This window comes from Miniopterus schreibersii (assembly GCF_964146895.1).
Source record: "Miniopterus schreibersii genome assembly, chromosome: 16".
Classification (NCBI taxonomy): Eukaryota; Metazoa; Chordata; class Mammalia; order Chiroptera; family Miniopteridae; genus Miniopterus; species Miniopterus schreibersii.
In genome coordinates this window covers 15,297,357-15,321,365 of record NC_138116.1, presented here as the reverse complement: position 1 = coordinate 15,321,365, position 24,009 = coordinate 15,297,357, and the positions used below count along the sequence as shown (strand labels likewise).

Here is a 24,009-nt window from a genome sequence, read left to right as displayed (position 1 = left end):
GGAGGTCGCAGTTTGATTGCCTGTCAGGGCACATGCCCGGGTTGCGGACTCGATCCCCAGTAGGGGGCATGCAGGAGACAGCTGATCAATGACTCTCATCGTTGATGTTTCTATCTCTCTCCCTCTCCCTTCCTCTCTCTGAAAATCAATTAAAAAAAACAACAACAACATTTAAAATGGGTAACAGCAGTCCTTCCTTCCCAGGGCTAGAATGGGATTCAGGGAGCTGATACATATAAAGGCATTGTTCTAACAGTTCCCGGCTCATAGAGAGCGCTATAGAAGTAAAACCTAACGTTATTATTCCATAATTGTACACGTCACACTACTTCATAGCTACACTTGAATAACTGTCTTCCTTTTTAGCCCGTGAGCTCCTTGGGGCAAGGTAGGGTGATCAACATGTTTCAGTTTGCCAAGGACTCTCCAGGTTTTAGCACTAAGACCTGCATCCTGGGAGACCCCTCCGTCCCAGGCAAACCAAGACAGTTGGTCATCCTATGAGGAAGCCTATCACTCGCCTTTAATCCCCAGGGTCTACCATAGAATATACAAGCCACAAAGTAGGCCACCCGTACGGGTTTCTTGAACGATAAAGCCAATATTTATTGTCTACCATCTTCCTCATAAATGCACTTTCGAACTTCAAAAAATCAGTCTTCTTCTTGCCGTGAAGTCACAGCTGACTTTTCAAAACTTGTCACTGAATAACTGAATATATTATTCTTTTTAAATGCACAGGAGCCGGAAAGGATGCTTCCACCCTATTACGCATCATCAGTGCAATAGAATTGGCCACCCTTTAGCCATCAAAGACACACCTGTCATGTTACCAGCAGGTGGGGAGTGGGAGGGGGGGATCACACTTTCTTTTCCGTGTAGTGACAGGCAGGTTGAAGTCTGAAGGTCCCTACCTCGCATCACAGCCTGAAGAGCAATCTTGTCCCAGTCAGAAATGTTCCCTTCCCTGAATGTATCTGTCTACCCAGCTGTCAGAAATGGCCAGAGCTCCTGTTTCTAATATGCTTTATCTTACAACGGCTCCCCAGCCAAACTGGCTCAGATCTGTTTTCACAGAAACACACACAGTGAGAAAGTCCCACAAGCAATCTCTGTGAAACAGAGACCTGGACATGCCGGAACTCATAATGAGGGCAGCTCCTGTCTTCGTAATCAAGGCTTAGGAAGCAGCAGCTGACAGGCAGCCAGACCAAGCTCCCTCGGGCACAGTAACAGCAGAGTTGCTAAGAGCAACAGGCTCTGAAGCCAGAGTTCAAATCCTGCCTCCTCCATTTAAGGGCTGTAGGATCTTGGACAACTTACCTAATCCCCCTGGGTCTCAGTTTCCTTGTTTGTAAAATGAAAATATACTAATAGTGCTGACTTTCTCCAAGGGTTTTATTACATTTGCCTCAGCCTTTGCAAACAAAGCCGGAGACCAAGCCGATTGCGAATGCTCTGTCGGGTATTAGGAGATACAAACTTCAGGGCGCCAAGCAATGAATGAAAGATGGAGGGAAAGCAACTGCAGGCGCAAGTGGAGGTGGCCGGTCTTCACGGGAAAACACACCTGGCTGGTTGTGTGTGTGTGATTCCCTCCAAGAAGCCCTCAAAGCAGTCCCCAGGAGAGGAACGCGAGGAATTGCCCGCGGGCTGCTTCCCGTCTCCTGTGGGTCACTGGCCCAGCTTCTCCCATCCCCAGAGCACGTTACCCAGGCCCTCGGGGAGCCGCGCGTGACGCCCGAGCCTCCCTCCAGGGTCTGGCGGGGCCAGAGCCGCTGGAGCTACTGTCACGGCGATCACGAGGGAGGCCACGCCAGAAGCCACCCCTGCCCCGGGCCAGCTGGCGGTGGGAGGAGAAAGGATCGTGGTGGCAGCTGAGGCTTGCTCTCTCTCCGAGAAGCGTCAGAGCCCAGGGGGCAGGCGGTTTGGAACGAAGCCTGAGGCAGCCCCGCCGCCCAGCGGTCATGCTGCGGCTCTGGGCCTGGGCTCTCCGGCCGCTGTCGCTTCCTTACGGTCCCGCTCCGGGGGCGCTCACGGGGCTCCGATAGGGTAGGTCAGGCGATCGTATGTCAGAGATCAGAAGTTTTTCATTTTCATGAAGTCCAACTTATCAGTTGCCACGGGGCTCGCGGTTCTTGCCGAGTTCATCCATTCTTCTTGAGTAAACGCTGCCCGGATTGCTGCAAGCCTTCGGTTAATTTCTAGGGTTCTGAAGAATTTAATTCTGCAAGTTTATGCCAGTGTCCTCCCTGCTTTTAGGGAGGAGAGAATGTTTCGAGGTCCTTGCTTTGCTCTTCCCACTGTCACGCTAGTCCTCTATTTATAATCTTCCTGTGAAATGTTTACTTAGGTGTATGACTTGTCAATGGCTTTTTAAAAATCTCAATTGGAGACGCCTGTCTTTTATTAGGAAAAGTAAACCATGTGAGTGTATTGTGCTCATAGATATATTTAATCTTAGTCCTAATACTCTACTTTACATGTGTATTTATTATGTTTTCTTGTTTTATTTCTTCTTTATTTTTCAATTTTTATTTTTATTCCTCTCTTCCCTTTAATGGTTTGAAGTTCTACTTGCTCTTTACTATAAGTTACTGAAAAAATACATGTTAAAATATCTAAACTTGTATATTTTCTATCAAAATAAAAACTAAATAGTATAATAAATACATAAAATCAGATTTTAAAACAATGTTTAAAACAAACAAGAAAGCTATTTAAATTGTTGCAATGTACTTTGGTGTCTCTGGTTTTGGAAGAAGATTTGTGGTCACCTTAATGATTGCTGCTATTTATTGAGTGGCTACTGTGCTCAGAGAATTTAAATTTTTATGTGACTGTCCAAAGTAACATAGATTATAGATATCAATATCATGATTCAAGCTTCAGTCTGCCAAGTACCAGAACCAAAGTTTTACTGCTCATCAAATGCTTGTTCCTTTCCACCAGGGTAAAAATTTAAGAGTACAGTTTGTTGGAAGAAGCATGGATGCTTATGAGGACAGATAATAGAAAGTTGTCCTTCTCAGTACTTCTAACCAGACAAAATAGTAAATATAGAGGAAGAAAAAATATATAGAATGATAGATGAAATCTAGAAGAATAAAAGTATGCTGAAGGGTAGCCTGGAAGGAAGGGACAGCTGGGGAAGTGTGATAATGGAGTCAAAGAGACAGAGAAAGTCGATGGGACACGAGCGAAAACCAAAGGGGACAGTGGGTAGGTGTCATCAGTTGTGGGGCAAGTAACTGGAATTTGATCAATTGACAGGATTTATTTATTGGACTCCTGGGCACTATGGCAGATACAAAGAAAATGTACAGTTATTTTGGTTATGATAATGCTGTAGACAAGACAGATGGCACTAACTGGGGCATTGATTCTGAAGGAAAAAGCTACAGACAGAAAGCAGAAAGAAAGCGTTCAAGGCAATCCCCTTGTGAGTCAGCTTGCATATCAATCTGGAATTTTTGTGGGACTAAAAAGATATAGAGGAATCACTGTAGCTGGTATTAAATCAGGCGTAAATGGGAAGAGAAAGGTGTCAGATCACCTACTCTTTTCATTTCTGCTTTTGTGAAAATTAAAATATTATTAAAGATTTATGAAAACACATCCACACATACATAGACACGCTACAGACAGTGCTTTACACCATCCTCCCAAATTTAAATATGATCATTTAGGTAAGACTGGGGAGGGCTTAATGGACATGACTAATACGGAATAGGTCTGACCACCTTAGAAGGCACTAGAAAGCCTTTTTGTGTTGGAGGAGATTGCAAGCAAGACTTAAAAGGTGCCTAAAGACACTGAACAATGTAATGAAGATGGAACTCCATTTGTGAAAGTGTAAGTTAATCAAGGTTAGTTGGTGCTAGCAGACATGGATCCCACTTCAGAGGTATGAGGAGGAAATTAGCTTCCTGGGTAGCCCCTTGGTATATTCTATGTAATAGAGTCTCACACATGCATTCATTTATTCTAAGGTATCTATTGAGCATCTTCTATAACAAAAATAACAGCTGCCATGAGCTATGCCATACTTTAAGCTCTTTACATGCATTATCTCATCAAATCCTCACAACCGTAATATGCAGATGCTCTTATTATCCCTGGTTTATAAATGAGACTCAGACATGTTACGTAACTTGCCCAAGATCACACAGTAGGTGGAAGAGTAGCAATTCATATCCTAATCTGTGTTCTATTTCCTTCATCCCGAGGAAGGCACATTTTAGGTACAGGGACATAAAAAATATTTGGCAGTCCTTGAGACACATATAGACTAGCTGGGAGCCAGAAAGCCAAAAAAAAATAAATAAAACAGTTGCAATACAATAAAACATTTGTTAGAACAAGCATATACTAAGGGAACAAGTAAGGAACAACATAATTTTGCTGGGGATGCCAGAGACCACTTGAGCATAGACTTTAAGGCTCAGCAATCATCTCTTAGGTGATACAGACACAGGTGGAATTCCAATATGTACCAAGCAGTGCCTACAAGACCCCGAAGGAGAAAAGAGTTTCAACTATTTAGGAAACCCTAAGGAAGTCTGAAAGACTGGAACATATGATGTGGAGGTACAGTAGGAGATGAGACGGGAGAGAACTTAGATTTTATCCTGTAGGAATCGAGGCATCACTGAAGTCAGTCCTGTGAAGACTTTGGTCAATAAAAAAGGTTCTACACATTGCTATATCATGGGGTCCATAAGGCTATAAAAATCCAAGGACTGGAGATGACCTAAGGGTCACGGCTAAGTAGTGATGGCAGCTTTACAAATGGGAGGCTGCGCTGGATATCTGAAGGGAGGCGGTGGGAAGGCAGCAATGTGTTCTAGAGACCTGGGCCCAATGCACCAGGGGCTGCACCAGGGGTGGGGACACTTTACACGTAACTGCTGAGATTTCAATAGCAGTGTCCAACACGATAGGGGGTGGCTTCTGAAATGGCACGGCTCATCTGGAAACTGACTTCAGGTATGACGTTGGGTCCTGTTTAGAGATCTGTGGAGTAGCGGTCAAGTACTACTTAGAGAATGCCAGTAGTGAGTGCCCTGGAGGACACTATCTGGAGTATCGGAGGTGAGCAGGATGGGCCTAAGGGTATAAACCCCAACTTCTGGGCACTAGGTGGTTCACCAAATCTCAAAAAATCAGGCACAATTTAATACCTTGAGGGAAGGGGGATCTGCAGGGACTAACCACATCCTCTCATACACCCAACAGAGAGCAGCATCTAAAAGGGGGTACACAGAACAATACCAATTACATATACCCAAGAGGAACTGAATAGGCCCCCAGGTTATAGAATTGAGATGCTTCCTCCAAGTGAGACAGAGACAAAAAGACGTTAAGTAGAGGCTCGCGTCATAGTAAGTTTGTACGTAGATGTAGATGTTCATATAGTAAATGGAGGTTGTCGTTTCCTTTCTGCCTGTAATTAGCTATGTGGCCATAAACAAGCTGCTTTCTTTCCCCGGGTTTCAGCTTTCTCATCTATAACATGAAGGCTGGATCTGATGACTTCGAAGGTCCCTTCCAGCTATCACATTTTATTAGGGATTCCATATGGTTACTGGAGATGATAAAATTCTGCATCAACTTATAATCATGTTGTGTAAATGATGACATCACTTCTTCCTCCTCTTAGGAACGGTCGTGCGAAAATGACCCAACAAATGCAGAATTTACATCTTTCTCAGTCAAAAAAGCACAGCGCCCCCTCCTCTCCCAATGCGGCCAAACGCCTGTACAGGAACCTCTCTGAGAAACTGAAGGGGAGCCACTCCTCGTTTGATGAGACCTACTTTAGAGCAAGGACTGACCGGCAGAGTCTCAGAAAGTCCTCGGTGGTAAGAAATCTCTTCATATCCTTGTCTCGGCTTGACCGGTGCAGTTGTGTTTGGATTCAAGGAGGGTGTAAGGTGTCCCGTGTTTACTTCAGAACCTGACAGTTGCCGTTTTATAAACGCTGGGAGTCAGGTAAGACAGGAGCTGCGCGTACCTATGCTGTGAGCTGAAGTGTGAGTGGTTGCGAGGTTTCCCCTTTCTCTTTCTTAATTTCTTCCCCTTTCTTTCTCCTTGGTTTTTCATTCTCTAACAGACCAAAGAAACCAAAAGCAGTAAATCTGGGGTATGAGGTTACATAGGCTTTCCGAGGGCTTCATTGTTTTTTCAAATAGTGCATGATCAATAAAACATATTTTATTTGTTTATAACATATGCTCCATATGCTTTCCAAAGGCATTCAAGACAGAAAAGGAAAAAAAAGTGTATGCATTATATATTGGGAAATAAAGGGACAGAGATAGAAGGAAACAGTGAGTGAGAAAGAGGGGGGAGGTGGGGGAAGGAGAGAGGGAGGGAGGGAGGGAGGGGAAAAAAGCTAGAAAAAAAAGAGTGGGGATGGAGAGAGAAATAGATATACCAAAAACCTAGGCAAATACAGTACCTAAATTTTACCATTACATTGATCTCTGAGCGCCTATACAGTGAAAGCAGAGAGGGAAACAGTTGGTTATAGCACCCCATTAGCTGATAGCTGAAAGTGTATCAGTCTATAAGGAGACATTAATATTTTCCTGGTGTTAAGTCCTCTGGCCTTTATGAGCTGTCACAGTGGATTATGTAATGGAGAATAAAAAATAGTATCAGTGATGTTACAAACACCCTCATGTAGTCGTTTCTCGTATTGGCCCTCGGTAGAAGCCGAGGGCATAACATTAACATGCTCAGCAAGGGTATTTCTGCAGCGGGTAATGGCACCATTTGTTCGGGCTGAAAACAGACATGAGCCCCAGCCTTTCCAGAGAGAAGCGTACTAGAGTCTGCCAGCAAAAGCGTGGGGGAGGAAATGACTTAAGAGTGAGAGCAACTATGGCACATGAGAAATTAGACATCCAAAGAATCTCGAACACACAGCTGTGAACAGGGCAGCTTCTTTCTTCTCGCCCATTTGTTTTCCCATTTCAAACTCATCTTCTGGGGGGGCTGGGTTGTGGCTGAGTTACGGCCCAAGAGTCAGAAGCTCTTCAGTTTGGCAGATTGTCCACAAAACCCTTTTCCATTCAGCAGATTGTCCCTGAGAGCTGCAGGCCAAAATAACTCTTCCCTGGGTGCCCATTGTCAAAACAAGCATTTGCATAACCGCTGTGTATTTTCTCCAGTCATGGATTATGTACTCGGCTAAGCCGACCTGCAGCCTTTGATGGGGAGAATCAATTTTTGCAGAGACTAAAAATAAAACCTGCCAATCGAAATGTTTGGCCGATGACAACCTTTCACAGTTTAATTAGGCGGCTCCTGTTCTAGGTCAAGGCCAATGGTATTTCAACATTTAGAGACCTAGCTGCTCTTGGAGAAGATACCAGATGGATGTGTAAATGTGTGCGTGCTGACCTGCTCTTGTGCTTCTCCAGAACTTCCAGGGCAACGAGGCCATGTTTGAAGCAGTCGAGCAGCAGGACATGGATGCTGTGCAGATCCTCCTGTGTCAGTACACAGCAGAAGAACTGGATCTCAATACCCCTAACAGCGAGGGACTGACGCCTCTGGACATTGCCATCATGACCAACAACGTGCCCATCGCTAGGATTCTCCTGAGGACGGGGGCAAGAGAAAGTCCACACTGTAAGTAAACCTGGAAATAGGAGGATCTACTATTAAGGCTAGACCCCAGCTTTATGTCACTGAAATAGCCATTGCTGACCTTCAGAGCAGGAATGATTGACTGAGCACAGGCCCTGACATTTTTACATGTTTTTATGGACTTTTATGCAACTAGTAATAGTGTTTATCAGCCTAAGTATCAAGTTACATTCTAAATAGAGTACACTAAATGGTGTTGAAAAGGAACCTCGAAGGAACATCCTCCTAAGGATATAACTAAATGTGAAATACTCCAAGTGAGACTGTAGAACAGGAAGAATACATTGAAAAATTGTGTGTGTGTGTGTGTGTGTGTGTTCATAATCAGTACGGTGGCTTCATTCATTCATTCATTCATTCATTCATTCAACAAACACTGAGGACAGGTGTGATAAGCAAGACAAAATCCCAACTCTCATAGAACTTACATGACTAGTGGAGGGGGACCTCCAATAAGCAAGTAAATAGATAAATTAAAATATACACTCAAATAGTGATAAATACTATGAAAAAAATAAAATGAATGCATGGGTAGAGGTTGATGGAGTGGGAACTATTTTAAGTAGGGTTGGTCAAGAAAAGCCTCTCTGATGGCGTGACATTTGAGCCTGGTCCTGGGACGACATCAAAGAATGATGTCAAGATGTGGGGTCTGATTCTAGCAGCCTGACGGTCCAACAGAAAGGTGCGGAGGCAGGCAGGAGTGAGGCTGCTGCATCTGAAAAGCAAGAGGGCAGGGCAGGTGTGTCTAAAGCATGGTGAACAAAGGAGAGACTGACCGCTGAGGAAGAGGTCACCAGAACCTGCCCAGTCAGGCTGCGGGGAGATGTTTCCCTTTGATTGTGTGATCGGAAGGCAGTGGAGCAGTTGAAGCAGGTGCATGACATATTCTGTTCTACATTTTCAAAGATCACTACAGTGCTCTGAGGAGAAGAGACAGTGGTGGGCAGTTGTGAAATTGGAAAGAGCAGTTACGAGTCTGTTTAGTGGTCCCAAGGTCAGGTGCCAGTTGCTGGGACGTGAGTGGTAATGACATTGATGGTGAGCAGGGGTGGAATACCGGAGGTATTTCTTAACAGCTTTACTGAGATATAATTCACATACCATACATTTCACCCACTTAACAATCCAATGGTTTCTAGTATATGCACAGAATTGTGAAGCTATCAATTTTAGACCATTGTCATCCCCCCTCCCCCAAAATACCCCAAACCCTTTAGCTATCACCCTAACCTCCCATTGCTCCCAGCCCTGAGTAACCACTAATCTACTTTCTGTTCCCATTTTGGACATTTCATATCAATGGACTCATATAATATGTGGTCTTTTGTGAATGGCTTCTTTTTGGATGAGTTCTGAAGTTGAGCTGAGAGTACTAGCCAAAGGGAGCCGCTCCGGGGCCACCGGCAGACCCTGCCCAGGAGCGGACGGGAGAAAATCATATAGCCCTCGCCCTGTGCCAGGCGCTATTCTGAGCACTTTACATGTATTCACGCCTCTAATCCTCACAGCAGCGTTCCGAGGTGGGCCCTCGCATTCCCCTCGGTGCAAACTCTCTGACCCGGTGACCACAATGGCTCCGAGCCACAGTTTTTAATGTTTCCTAAAAGAAAAAAGTAAACTCATCAAACTGTTAGTTTCACGAATCCCGATTCACTTCCTTCCAAGTGGTGAGACCCAGAAGGCTGCAAGAGAAGCAAGCAAATATATAATTAGAGGTCACGCCTCTGGCTCTACATTTCACAAGCGCCCGCCACCCAAAGACTAGGCACAGAGGCAGGTCCTTGTCTCAGAAAACTCTCTTATTTAAAAAATGCTAAGCTCGCCACGTCCATGTCCAAGAGAGTGAGGGTTTGGGTTCAGGAGGGCTGGGACGCTTCATCTTCAATGAGAGCTTCGTCATCAAAGGGCCACTTCCTCTTAGTGGACGGGGGGGGGGGGGGGGGGGGCAGGGATGGGCAAATACGGACGGAAGAAATCAAAAGGGCTTATTTGCTACCTTCCAATTACGTTGCAATAACGTCTGTGCTGAAGACCCGGCAAGAGAGCCGGGTGGGGAGAGAATCAGAGGGTCTGAACACAGAGAATGCAGACTGAGCCCCATTCTGTAGGAACAAGGAGACCATTCATCCAGATATTGCCTGCGCGGGGCTGGGTGAAACATTAGTCCTGCTTACCTGAGACGCTACGAAGAATTCTCCGTTTTCCCGAAACCAGCAAGACTCCCATTCTCCCCGAGCCCCTTTGTGCATAATTAAATCTCTATAAAAGAACCCGAGTACTAAACATCTTGTTAATCCAAAAGAAAATGTATTCCAAGACCCCCGGTTTTTCTCATTCCCTGGAGAATCATAACCACAATGATCATCACAACGTTGGAAAGGACAGTGAGAGATCAACCCAGGTCTTAGCCTCTGGGAAATATGACACCTAAGTCACCTTGGCCACCCAACAAGTCAAAGACACAGTGCGATGTAGAGACTCCATGTGTGAAAAATGGCAAAGGAATCTTGACTAAGTGTCTATGAAGTCTCCACACACATCATTTCCAGTGTTCACTTTAGCCCTTCAGGATGGTGTTATTAATTCCATTTCGAAAAGGAATTGCTTGTGCTGAGAGGCTAAATGACTGACCCAACATGGCATACCTATGAAATGGATAATGTTAAAACTCAAGCTCAAGTCTGCAGGACACCAATGCCTGAGGTCCCTCAATGCAAATGTACTGCCTTCCCAACCAACCGGTATGGAGGGCTGTGGCCACTGGGCCCTGCACCTCCCCCTGGGCACTGTTTGCTAAACTCCACCGTGTTCCTTTATTCTGTTCTCTGCACTAAGGTGCCGCTCCTGTAGGAGACAGGCAGGACAAAAGAACACAGTCTGTTTTCAGGGAGTTTTAATTCACTTTATACGTCAAGTACCAAAGGAATTGCTTTTGTGCATGAGTATGAGCCAGCCCACGAGAAAAACCACAGTCTGCCAGCCAGAACCAAATAAGCAAATCCCTGCTACAGAGTTCCCCAGTAGCTGCAGAGACAGGGCATGAGAAAAGCAAAATAACAACGAGGCCTTTTGTTCCTGGAGTGTTTTTACACATTTCAAAGCTGCTTTTGCTGGCTTGGGAGATAGACGGTAGTCAGTTTCTCCATTTTAATCAAAGAGGAAAGCGAAATAAGATGAGTCAACTAACTCACCCAGCGCTACAAAGCCAGTAAGTGGCGGAGGCATGATCTGAACCCAGATCTTTAGTATTCAGTTCTTCCGTATTTGTGGGAAAGCATGAACACACTAACTATCACACCACAGATGCTCAGTTCCTTCTTTCCCTGGTCCTCCATCTGTCCCTCTTCTCGTGCCTGTCAACTATTTCACAGCAGAGCGTGCGGTTTCTAATTGGGTTAATTTTCTGTCTTTTTCCCCTGTGTGCTCCCTTCTGAAAACTAGCCCAGTACTCTTTCCACTATGCCAACCAAGAACCCAGCACAACTTAGAAGAAAGTCCTCTGTCATTCTACCCGTTCCGTAACAGGAATCACAAAGACAGAGTTTAGGGACTCCGTTCCCGAGCCATTGGCGTGGCCTGTCTTCCGGTCCTGGGCTCCTCAATCACATAACTGCAGGGAGGCTTGATGCTCAACTACGGACATTTCCTTATTCACAGGGAAAGCCCCAGAAGCAGCCGCCCAAACTCATACACCGCCCCAAGGGTAAACATATTCAGAACCCCCACCTGCTCATTAGATGAAGCTACTATCTTCATTCAGCTACTTTTTCCCCTGGCCCTCCCACCTTTAGGCAATCAGTACAAAATAATACTCATTCCTTCTAGAAGAAAACATCAGTCACTGTTAAAACAGAATCCCAAGTACTTCCTCTCAGACTGGTGTGCTGAGCTCAGGAAGCAGGCCCAGAATCTGAAAGCACTGGAGTTAGGAAAGCTAATGCACCTCAGGACACCTGGGGGCCATGCCTTTGATTGTCCCATCCATTCAATATCCCAGTGGCCATGACTCATGCTCAACTGAACAGCTGCTATGGAAGAAAGACTTGTCTCCATATGGCAAAGTCCCAGTCATAAACCCCTCCCTTAGCCTAACTCCTACCCTGCTCCCACCCTCAAATCACAGTTCAACGGTCTCCAGAGGAATCTGCTGAATCATCTGTGAGGTCCCTGCTTTTCCGAGGCTGCAGTTTATTTGGCATCGTTTAGGCTCTGTAAATAGTAATCATAGCGAAGCCAGTTCTTTTTGGAGATCTACTATGTGCAAATCCCGGCACTCACATGGATTTTGTCTCGCCTTTTGATGCCAATACCTGGCACATAGTAGGTACTCAGAAATTCTCAGCTATAATTTTAAGCCTTGTCTTAAGCTGCTGGGAATCACAGGTATCGAATTTTAGCCAATACATTCTGTGTGTGGTGCTCGTACAATGTATGGGAAAAACCTTTACCTTCCAGGTTCCGTTGTAGAATCTGGTGGTAGATACAGCCTGATTGTCTTTATTTTTACACAGTTTAATAATACGAAGGTAAGGATGGCGGAATGCGCCTCTCTCTCAGTCTTTCTGCCCTTTCCCTGGGCAGCCCTCTCCCTCCTCTCCAGACCCTCTCTCCGCTCTGCATTTCTCTGTGAACTCTCTCTCACTTGCTCTCGGATACTGTCCATGGAACTAGGAAATGTCACCCAGAATGAATTATGTTCAGTTACTTCATAAAATGCAACTGCAAAGTAACTGTCACTTGAGTAGGGTGCAGACACCGGCGTTACAATTCTGGCAGACTTGTCAGGATGCACCCCTCATTTCTGCGGCCGTCGGGGGTTCGTGCTGGTGCTGGGGCTGGCTCAGGGCGCGTCTGCGAGGTGTGACTGTAAACTAATGAGGCTGGCTTTGTGTAAACAAACACACCAGAAAGTCTACAGCCCGAACGAATGTTATCCTTTCACACGGTCCTCAGGGGGGACCCCACACTTGCTCCAACAGTGCTGCCATTGCTCTGAACACGTTTGGATTTGTCCTCAGAGCCAGTTTATGAGAAAATCTGACTGGTTCCTTAGAGTCACACCTGATTTTTGTTCCAAAACAGCACTGCCCAGCGTCATCACCCTCCGTGTTCACCAGACTTGATTTAGAGAGGTTTCCTGAAATCAAATCCGCCCTCAAAGGGCAAAGATTTGCAACCATTAAGGGTATGTAAAGAACAAGTCTCAGGCAGGTCTCTGGAACGAGGCCTCAGGTATTTCTATCTGCTTCATTAAAATAGGTGGACAGTGAGTTTGGTAGGAGCAGGGAGGCCAGCATATATTCTCTTGCTATGGACTCCACGGCTAAGTATATGATTTAATTGATAGAAATGCAGGCGCAAGTGTCGGGTAGCAGAGACAGCTACGGCAGTGAGTGAAAAATGGTTAGAATGTGTCTTCAAAACGGGTCACCCCCAAGCTAAAAATAATCATAATAAAATAACAAAACAGGTGGACAAATCCTCACCCTGAAGTACAAACCTGCTCCTCGAACCTCATCTCACACTGCTCGCCCCTCTCCCAAGATGCACCAGCCCCACCAGCATCCATGCAGCCCCTTCTACGTGCCACACAATCTTACCAGAGGGCCTATTTTTAAATCCTATTATTAAAATAGGATTTTCTAGTTCCTGTTTGGAAGGCTCTAAATCTTGATTGTTATGTGGTCAACTCCTTAACATTTCAGCTTCAACGTAACACCTTCAGGAGAGGCTTTCTCTGGCCACCAAGTCCAAAGGCTAACGTCACTTTATCTTAATTTTAGTTTAATCACATCATTTTATTTTCATTTCCTGCATAGCTCTTATCACTCTATGGTATTTTTCTCGATGTTTCTGTTTGCTTATTTTCTGTCTCCCCTGCATTAGAACATAAACTCCACATGAGCAGAGATTACCTGTCTCATTCATTCGCAATATCCCTAGCAAACAGTAGGCACTCAGTAAATGTGTTTCATTTAATTGAATGAATCTCAAGGCTACTTATGTTTAAGAGTGTGGATATATTATTTATCTTGAAGGCAATGATTTTACTGAATATCAAATGAACTGATCTTTTTTAATGTTTCCAAATAATTATTTAGGCATCAGGCGGCCATAGCCTAAGTTACAGTGACCTGCTCTTAAAGAGTTGATAATTTTCTTTTCATTCTTTCGTTTTTAATTTTTAAATATACATGCAACACAGAATATATTCCCCTTGTCGAAAAATAAAACATTATTGATAAAGTTAGAAATATCTTTGACAGCTCACTCAACCCATATGTCCGCATATGCACACATTCACAATCTAGGTTCCCATCCCTAAATTCCTGCAACGTAACCATTCCTATCCACTTTTTTTTAAATCTTTATTGTTGAAAGTATTACAGATGTCCCCTTTTTTCCCCCATTGATCCCCTCCGCCCCACATCCACCCCACCCCCAGGCCTTCCTCGTACCAATGTCTGTAAGTTCTCAGATCATGAACAAAATAGATCCAGAGACATAGAAGGGATCTCAGAAGGACAGCGGGGTGGGGGAGTGGGTGGGGAGAGATTAATCAGAGAACTTACATGCTTATATGCATAACCTATGGACACATTCCTATCCTCTTGAGGCTTGATTGAGAGGATCCACTTCCAGGCTTACTCAGAGTGACGGTTGACAAGAGACATGGGTTCCTATCTGCATGGACCTCTCCATAGAGCTGCTCCCTGACATGGCAGCTAGCTTTCCCCAGAGCAAATGACTGGAGGGAGGGAGGGAGAGGGAGGAGGAAGAGAGGAAGAGAGAGAGAGAGAGAGACCAAGAAGGAAGCAACGGTGTCTTTTATAGCCTAATCTCAAAAATGATGAATTACCATTTCTCCTGAATCTTGTTGATCACACAGACCAACACTGGTACAGTGTTGCTGTACACCAGCAGACAGAAATCGTTGAGGTGCTCTTGGAAATGGGATACCCCACTACCTAGCCAGGATTATTAAGAATTAAATGTAATAATAGCTTAAAACATTTCCCTGGCACATTACAAATGATTTTTAAAAATGGTAGCCAATATAACTCTCAAAAAAAAAACAAAACCCCAAGAGTTTCTAAAAAAGAATTTAAATATTTTACCGATCTGTTGTACAGTTTGTATTGTGAAAACAGTGCCCAATACAAGCACTTTTTAAAGTTTATAGAATTTTATGTTCTAAAATGCCACTGTCCAGGAGTCACTAGCCACATACAACTATTGAGTACTTGAAATGTGTCCAGTCCAAAATGTGTTCTAAACATAAAATTTACACTGAATAGGTATCTCAGTAATAATTTTATACCGATTACATATTGAAATAATATTTTCAATCTACTAAGTAAACTAAAATATATTATTAGCATTAATTGCACCTACTTGTTTTTTTAATGGATCACTACTAGGAAATTTAAAATGATATGGCTCACATTATATTTCTATCACATAGCACTAAAAAGTTAGCAGATGGATGCTTATCCTCCTTCATTAAGCTCCCTATGAACACCACTGGGCTATCTGCTTTGTACTTCCTAAGTAAGTTCCTCAAGTGTTTTGTGTGTCTGTTTAAGAGAAAATGTCCATTTTTCCCTTGGAGTTTGGGAGACCTGGGCAGGAGTCCCTCTCTGTGTCATTGGCCCTGGCTTCTTAAAGAACCACAATTGCAACCTAAACTATATCATATGGACTTTGTGGATCCACGCTGTGCTGGAAAGCAGCAGAGAAAAACAGTCCGGAGCCCCATGTGCAGGGTGTAATGAGTTCCAAGAGAAGAAAGTTCCACAGTAATTAAAATGAAAGATTTGAGCTCCAAATCTCTAAAACATTTTTGGAGCCACACTCTCAAAATCCTTGGGAAAACCCGAAAATAAGTGAAGCCAAAGTGGATGTTGAGCCCTGAACCTTAGCAAGATGGGTAAACTAAAACTTCCGGTTTGAGTTTCTCTGGTATGAGAATGTCTGGATTTAAGGGCGTTCAATTATTGGAATCGCTCTATATTCTTTCTTTTGATGTTCCTACCTGAAAACAAGTCAGTTGTGATCAGCAAAGATAAATTTTATTAACTACTTATTCTTGTTGCCCAGCTGATACTGGCTTACAATGCAAGGTTTATACCTAAACGGCCTTGTTTTCTCTTTTGAAATAACAGGGTTGAAACTGATACCACTTAGTACACAACATATTTCTGAATAGTAGTTAGAGCAGAAAACTTTTATCTGGGGAAGTAGGGTTTTTTTTTTAATGTAAGAACACAGAGTTATTTTATAAAAGCAAGTGATTTAGTTTTGTGTGGCTCTAAAAAGCGTAACACAGACCAGTGGGTGTGATGATAATGACACAAACCTCCCCTAATTGAGAGCCTTCTCTATAAAGATTGTCACTAACTTATCACAACTTACGAGACGGGGGCTAGTATTATGCCACTTTTAGGGATAAGACACTTGCACTCAAGATGTCAGTGTAACTGGCGAGGGTCATACATTCATAAGGGGCAGTGCTATAGGGACCCCAAAGCCCTTTTAACCACTTTGCCTCCACTTTGGAAATAATAGGAAAGCAGATTTCAACTCAGGATAAGGGAACTATTCAAAATTAAATTAAACTCTTTAAGTTAAAATGAAAAGTGAAATGGACTAGGCTACTTTGGTGAGTTCCCCTCATGGGGGAAATCATACGGGGTCCAGGGCACTGCAGGAAAAGGCACCTAAGGCTGGTTGTAAGGATCCTTTGAATACTAGATTCAATGCCTGTCTTAGTGCCTGGTTTTCTCATCAATAAAAACAAGGAGAGTGCTAATAACAAAAGTTATTGCTAAATTGAAAAATGGCCTATCATTAGTGATGGGCACATGGATTCATTTTCTTCAAGTAAGCCAAATGAATTGTTCCCAAAACAATTAAAAAAATAAAATCAGTGGGCACTAAGGCTGTTTCCATATATTGGTTATTGTAAATAAGGCAGCAGTGAACAATAGAAGATTAAATAAAGAAGCTGTGGTACATATATACAATGGAATATTATTCAGCCATAAAAAAGAATGAAATCTTATCATTTGAGACAACATGGATGAACCTTGAAGGTATTACGCTAAGTGAAATAAGTCAGACAGAGAAAGACAAATACCATATGATTTCACTTATATGTGAAGTCTAAAGAACAAAATATACAAACAAAACAGAAACAAACTCAGATACAGAGAACACACTGATGAGAGGGAGGTTGTGGGGTGTAGGTGAAAGATGAAGAGATTGAGAAGTACAAATTGACAGTTATAAAACAGTCACAGGGATGTAAAGTACAGCATAGAAAATATAATCAATAACGTAATAACTATGTATGGTGGCACGTGGGTACTGAAAATATCAGGGGGACCACTTTGTAAGGTACATGAGTGTCTACCCAGAATGCTATACACCTGAAACTAATATAAAATAATACTGAATGTCACCTGTAATTGAAAAAAAATGTTTTTAAATAAAAAATATTCACCTTCATACCTAAAAAAAAATTTTTAATTACTTTACATTTTGCCCTCATTATATTTTCAAGCTTTAAAGCAACTATCAACGAGGCCCAAATTTACCAATTGCAGGGCAAGGGCAAAATTAAGAACTAGTAAGGTGAGGAAGTAGTTGGTGATCTATAGTTTAGATTCCGATGTTGAAGAAAATCCACTCGGTCTGATCATTATTTATCTCAGGATTTAAACAGTAACCCTAATTGTATTCTTTGAATACCAAGTGCCTGCCCCTCCCCCCACTGCCACCCAGTAGTTAATTAGCTGGGCAGGTCTTATAACAAATACCCACTCAGAAACACTGGGTGGTAGAAGGGCTGTTGATAATTAAACACCACAATAGCAAGGAGCCTATTTCAGGAGCTGCTGAGTGGTCTTGCCCCAGCCGGACTGCTCCCCACACACTCACAGACCCTCTATTGTGCTGGCGATGGCCTGCGGAGGGATAGCTGCTTGGCTGGAGAAGGGATTGACTGCAGTAAAAGAGAAAGGGCCCAACCTTGCAAACAGACCCAGGAGCTCTGGACTCAAGGGGGAAATATTCAGAGGGTGGAAGCGAAAGGGGAATGGGTCCAAGAATAAGAGAAGTGGATGGGCAGGAAAATCCATCGTAAAATAGACACAGCCTTTCTAGTTTCTATGTCCAACCAACCAACCAACCAACCAAAATGAATTCACCAACCTCGTGACAAAGAGGTAGCAGTTAGAAAACTGCAATGCATAAATAGGTAAATTTGCATTCCGTTTGGTTTAGAGGAAGTTCACTGAATTTTTTAAGGTTTTTAAGAAAATCCTGGATAATCACTGCACCTCCCTGGGTCTCAGTTTCTCTTCATCTTAAAATAAAGAGGTTGAAAAGTTCCTCATCCTGGGGTGGCAGAAACAGGAATGGGGCTCCCAGCAAGGCCAAACACCTAACCTATTGCATCATTACTCAAGAGAAAACTACACAGTCTAATATAATTATCATTTTCACTTGCTTTTGCTTAAAATGAATTAACCCGGTTTGTTAGGCTGATTATCTCCCACTGAACAGATGCTTCTATTGGCAGTTATATAGGTCATTAATAACAGGGAGAAAATGATTAATTTCTGAGTCAGCTGATTTGGTAGTCAATAAAGAAAATCTTTCAAAAGGGAGTGTTTTATTAAGTTATAAAAAAAAATCCATAGGAAAAAAAAAAAAATAAGAGGTTTGCTTGGTGAGATGATTAGAAACCACTAGCCCAGGCAGTGCCTCTCCCACTCACGCGTGGAATTACCTCTAAGGACAGAGGCAAGTGCCTGCGTTCTTGGGGGCAGCTGGAGATTTAGCCTGAAAAAAAGAAAAAGAAATTTCTATAAATTTTCCCTTCAAAAATAATCTTCACTTTGGAGGGAAATTTTTTTTTTTTTTTTATAATCCTCATCTGAGGATATTTCTTCCATTGCTTTTCAGAGAGTGTGAAAGGGAGAGAAAGAAAGAGCGAGAGCGAGAGAGAGAGAGAGAAACATCAATGTGAGAGACACAGAGATTGGTTGCCTCATGCATGGAGCCTACAACCAAGGTATGTGCCCTTTGCCAGAATCGAACCCAGGACCCCTCAGTCTGTGGGCTGACGCTTGAAACACTGAGCCAAACTGGCTAGGACGGGGGAAAATTTTTCATTCTCCTATGTAATGGAAATGTTCGTTTTAATTTCTAAATAACATGCTTTCACCAAAATCTGCATGGGAAGATGTGTATATTCATTCTGTGGATTCAGGGATGCCCAAGGCACCCCGCTACCACCACCACCACCACTAGGCTGTGGTTTAGGGATCCCAGTTTGAGAAAGAAGCACAGGGATCCGGATGAGCTTGGAAAACTTACCTGGCCCTCAAATTCTATGGATCTCCCTTGTAGGTCTATGAAAAGGCAAAGTGCTTTATCTTGAAGATGGAGAATCCCTTTACCCCTGCAACTCAAATAGCATCACGTCTCCAGCCTGGGAGGAGAGGGAAAGTCTAGAAACAAAGCGTGTTATGCTAGGGAGAGCAGGGAAAATGTCAGGGGGAGCCAAGCACAAGCTCCCGAGAAGCTGTCCATCTGAAATGCCACCTGGAATTCACACCCGTAATAACTGTTGTGAATATAAAAATTAATAGGGGGGATTTTATAGTATTAGAAAAATTTATTTTTATAAATCATGTGTCTATCACCCAAGTGTTGACGCATGCATGCAATTCAAACATCGGGTCTACAATAAAAAGCTCACTGAATGACTTAGCAAGGACAATTCCCCCATTTTCTCTATAATTTGGAGTGGAAGGAGGAGGGGGCACTGGGTAGAGGGTGCAGTTACTGGGTCAATTAATCAACCTGAAAACTGTGACACAAACTCTGACGCCTAACCTATGTCTAAAAATACACAAATGTATACGAATTTGTTTTAAACTGTCAATGCCTATATTTAGGACCTTCCCAGCAAGGCTATAATGAGACTGTGTTTGAGGGTTTCAGTCATAGCAGACTCTACCATTAATCTGAAGTTAGTTAAATTAACAGCATTTAGTACTGACTTGTCAATCTCGCTGCTGCAGGAAATTGCACCTTGAGGCTACTAATATTGCCAATTTTTCCACTGGAGTATGCGCCCGCGTGTGTGTGTGAGTGTGTGTATTTTTTCTCCAGAACCTCCGTGTTCATACCCCATCATTGCTTCCCTACGTCCACAGCACTTATATTATCATTTATTCTGGCCTCCTTTAGCCTTCCCGGGGGATTCTGCGTAGTGTAGCTGCTCAGTGAAAGAGTTTTTTAGCTTTATATTTATTTGTTTATTTTTCTGTCATGGCTCATGACTGAGGCTTTAAAAAAAAGCGTGACAGTATTTGGAGTACATGATTGACTGCTACAGCAACATTCATTAACCGTGACAAATCTGCAGCAAGACACAGTCCCGAGTGTTCTAAACAGCAACGTTAAAGAGAAAGAAGAAAGAAAGAAAGAAAGAAAAAGGAAAAAAAGACCCAACTCATTTTTCATTGACCTCATCGGTAAATAAATTCAGACTGATGGTGAGCAGGGGCAATAATAAATTAGTATTCATTTCCTGTAATTAATGCAAACATGCCTACGAACACAGAGAATATGAATATATAACCACCTAATTTCCATTTCAAAATACACTTAACACATTTTCACTTGAGGTATCTTCATCATATTTCCCCCCTTCGTTAGAAGAATGAAATGGTTGGGTTTCTTTCCCACCTGCCAGGGGGAAATACTGTTTTGGTCGTGGAGAGCATTCGGGGTGTGGGCGACAGATCCGCGGGACCGGCTTCTGGTCTGTTTCAGCATTTGATCTCCTGCCCCTGCCCAGGCGGCGGCTGTCTTGTCTTTATCACCGAGCAGGAAGGGTACCTCTGAGGTGACCACGGGACCACCTGGCCAGGCCCGCCCAGCCAGACGCAGAATGTGAAACGTCACGGACACGAACACGCACTCACACAAGGCCGGGTTGGGTCAACAGCATGATGCGAATCCAATAAAGACTATCATGCATCGAGTAAACCAGAAATATCACGCCGTGTGGCCTCTCCCAGCATGAGGAGCTAGAAGAGCTTGCCGTCTTGGGCGTGGGCATCTCCAGAGACCATTCCTACCATCAGATCTTAATCGGAGATCAGCATCTGATCACACTCAAGTCACCCAGCTATCAGAACTCACTAGACCTACAGTGGCAGCAATAGTAGGACCCTTTGTTAGCAATAAATAAATCAACTTAGACTAACAGAATTATGCCACTAGGACGCACATACAAAAATGTCTACGAGCTGGGCAGAAAGTGATCAGAACAAAAAAACTGAATCAGGTTCTACCAAAAAAAAAAAAAAAAAAAAGACCAACCAACTGTGGCAGAAGGCAACTTGCCTCATCGATGACTTTCCTAGCCCTACAGAGCTTTAGCTCCTACGTGCTTGTCCTCTGAAGATCATGGAAACGTGTGCAGTGTGGATGAGAAGTGGTCCTCACGGGCACTTGATAGTGGAATTCCAATTAACTGCTGAGTAGCTATGTGGGGTGCGTGTCACAAGAGAGCCAGAGGGCAACGGGAATATCTTGAATTGATGGATTTACCATTTGATCTAGTTGTAAATGTCACTAATTAGACCTTATTGTGATAAGACGTTAATAATGAACATAGATCCCACTTTCACAGGCGTTTTTTAAAAACCCATAGTGGACTCTCAGATGTCTTGCCAGTGAAGCAACATTTCCCCAGCAAGAAAAAGGAGTCACCCGTTTCTCTCTGTTTAGTTGTCAGCCTGGAAAGCCGAGCGATGCACCTCAACACACTGGTGCAGGAAGCCCAGGAGAGGGTGAGCGAGCTGGCTGCTCAGGTGGGGAATGAAGGATTCAGTCTGGACAACACGGAGAAAGAGAAACAGCTGAAAGCTTGGGAGTGGAGGTATCGGCTCTACAGACGCATGAAAACAGGCTTCGAACACGCCAGTGAGTATAAGCAGAGGGCCTCTCCATCTAACTAGACTGAACCTTGGTTCGAGACAGCGGGCCGTCTTTTACTGAGTTTTCTGTAACACTACGGGGTCACGGATGGCCGTTGTCAGCCTGTTTGGAGCACAGGCTCTGGGAGGCTGTAAAAGGACCTTTTGTCTTGCTTGATTTTCTGGCTCCTGATAGGTCCTCTGGCCACAGCCATGAGGCTTCAGTGCTGCTGGCCTCCCTCCACCATGTCACACTCATCTAGCACTTTCCACCCGTTACGCCCTAATGCCTAATGACCTGGATGGTCTGATGCCCTAAGTGGCTATATTTTGGGATGTGGAGGTGGAAAAATATTTGTTTGCCTATTTGTCCAGTTTCTGCTTCAGGCTCGAGTGTAAGTTGTTTTCGACTCTCGACTGCATTTTTTTATATAGAGCTTATGTAAACTGACCTTCAGTGAATACAGGCTGCCGAGAAGGACAGTCAATCAAGCCATGAATTATGCTTTTGTCTGCACGTCCATTCTCTGTTACCAGCGCTTTTTGTTAGTTTAAGCAAGTCTCGTTTCTGGGTAATACTAGCACTGGAAGGTACTGCTTAGTGCCGCCTCTGATATGAAAAAATACGTATATAATTCAAACACTTATGAAATATTAAACTTTAATTCCAAAAGGGAATCTTATTCAAACAACAGAATAATTAGAAATATATTGGAATTTTAAATATAAGGGAAAGGTCAGCTCATTAGTTTGGAAATTATCTGCCTCTGCTCCAGTAACCTGAGCTGTGAGAAAGACCAAAGGCAGTGAAAGTCTTGTTTGCTGGAGTAGGATTGATACTAAGTTCCAAACTAGGCCCAATCCTTTCTCTTCAAACAAATAACTTAACCGACATGAATGAAAGGTTGCTTTTAATATTAACAATCTCTTAAGCAATGCTGATACGTTTGCTCTTTTTTAAAAAAACAGCATTCAGCAATCATTTTAATAAATATGTTTGCTATTGTGCTTCATTCAGGACAAATTCATATTAGAAGCAGCCATATTTTTAGACTTGATACCAATTTTTAACTTTCTAAATTACCTAACACCATCAGAAATCTGTTAGTAGACATGACATTAGCCCATAAATTCTTCCCTAGAAAAATACTGTGTAACAGGAGGCAGCGTGGGAGCAGGGCGAGTTAACACTCCATGCTGGGAGAAGCCCAGAATCAGCCATCCAAAGCCATAAGCTTTCACCCTAACTGTGTCTTCGCTGTGTCCTTGAACGAGTCATTTGGCCTCTTTGGGCTGCAGCTTCCTCATCCAAAAAAGAGGGGATGCTGTTACTTGCCCTTTCAACCCAACGGGGTTGCAAAAAGTCTCCAGTGAGATGATTTACACAAAAGTACTTGATGAAATGTAATGGTTCCTGCTAACACTTTCTAGCCTTCTCTCTGCTGATCCAGCCAACCTCCTACTGTGTTTCTAGAATACTTTGGGAAGACCTAACTGGTATTATTTACCCCTTCAGAAGATGTTCTGATGGTCAAATAAGACCAAGATGGCAACAAAGGCCATTGAGACTCCTAATGAGAACATTCAAAAGCAAAAGCTATTAGGCTTTACAAACAAATGTTTCCATAGTGTGTGTTTCGGGGTATCCTTTGAAGATGCAGGAACATTGTTTGAAAGGGACTTGCTACGTTAACACCCTTGTGTTTTGCCTTCTTCCCCAGGAGCCCCCGAGGTGCCAACCAATGTCTGCCTCATGGTAACCAGCAGCACATCACTCACCGTCAGCTTCCAAGAGCCTCTTAGTGTCAATGCGGCTGTGGTGACCAGATACAAAGGTACTGGACTCAGTTTTTTCATTGCTCCTTCTTAAAAAAACAAGCCATTGTTTGGGGATAAGTTGTGTCTTTTGTATGTTTGTTTTCCTGCTGGTAGGCTGTTTTATCATTCCACGTGGAGTTGAAATACGTCCACATATAGAGCAGTAAGGTGACTACAAATAAGTCACAGGAAGGATGAACCATAAGACTGGGCTGCCATTCCTGGACTCTCAATTAATATTCATATTCCCATCCCGGTTGCAGAGGACCTGCTCTGTGCACAGTATAGGGTTGGGTACAAGAGAGGAAGACACACTGAAGAATGAACCCAGCTCCAAGGAACTTAGAGGCTGGGATATGAACATACTAAATAGTGGGCATACGCACTGGTAGATGTAATGGCAGGTAACTAGGGTTTAAAAGTAAAAAAAAAAAACACAAAAAAACAACAACAACAAAGTGCACGGTAGCTCAGAAAAGAAAGGGATGATAGGCTCGAAAAGACCCCAGGGTGGATGCGGCCTTTG

At 43.4% G+C, this 24,009-nt stretch overlaps 1 protein-coding gene across 1 annotated transcript in view; it reads left to right on the top strand.

Annotated features, from left to right (window-relative positions):
- Nucleotides 1-24,009, top strand: part of ANKFN1 (ankyrin repeat and fibronectin type III domain containing 1) — a gene marked incomplete at its 3' end in the record, with an annotated part of 128,747 nt that overhangs the window by 3,503 nt on the left and 101,235 nt on the right. Inside the window, exons 2-5 of the mRNA XM_081162062.1 lie at nucleotides 5,663-5,864; nucleotides 7,431-7,641; nucleotides 21,478-21,672; nucleotides 23,387-23,500. Coding sequence (XP_081018188.1) covers nucleotides 5,679-5,864; nucleotides 7,431-7,641; nucleotides 21,478-21,672; nucleotides 23,387-23,500 — 706 coding nt within the window. The 5' untranslated portion in view covers nucleotides 5,663-5,678. The remainder of the gene's footprint in view (nucleotides 1-5,662; nucleotides 5,865-7,430; nucleotides 7,642-21,477; nucleotides 21,673-23,386; nucleotides 23,501-24,009) is intronic.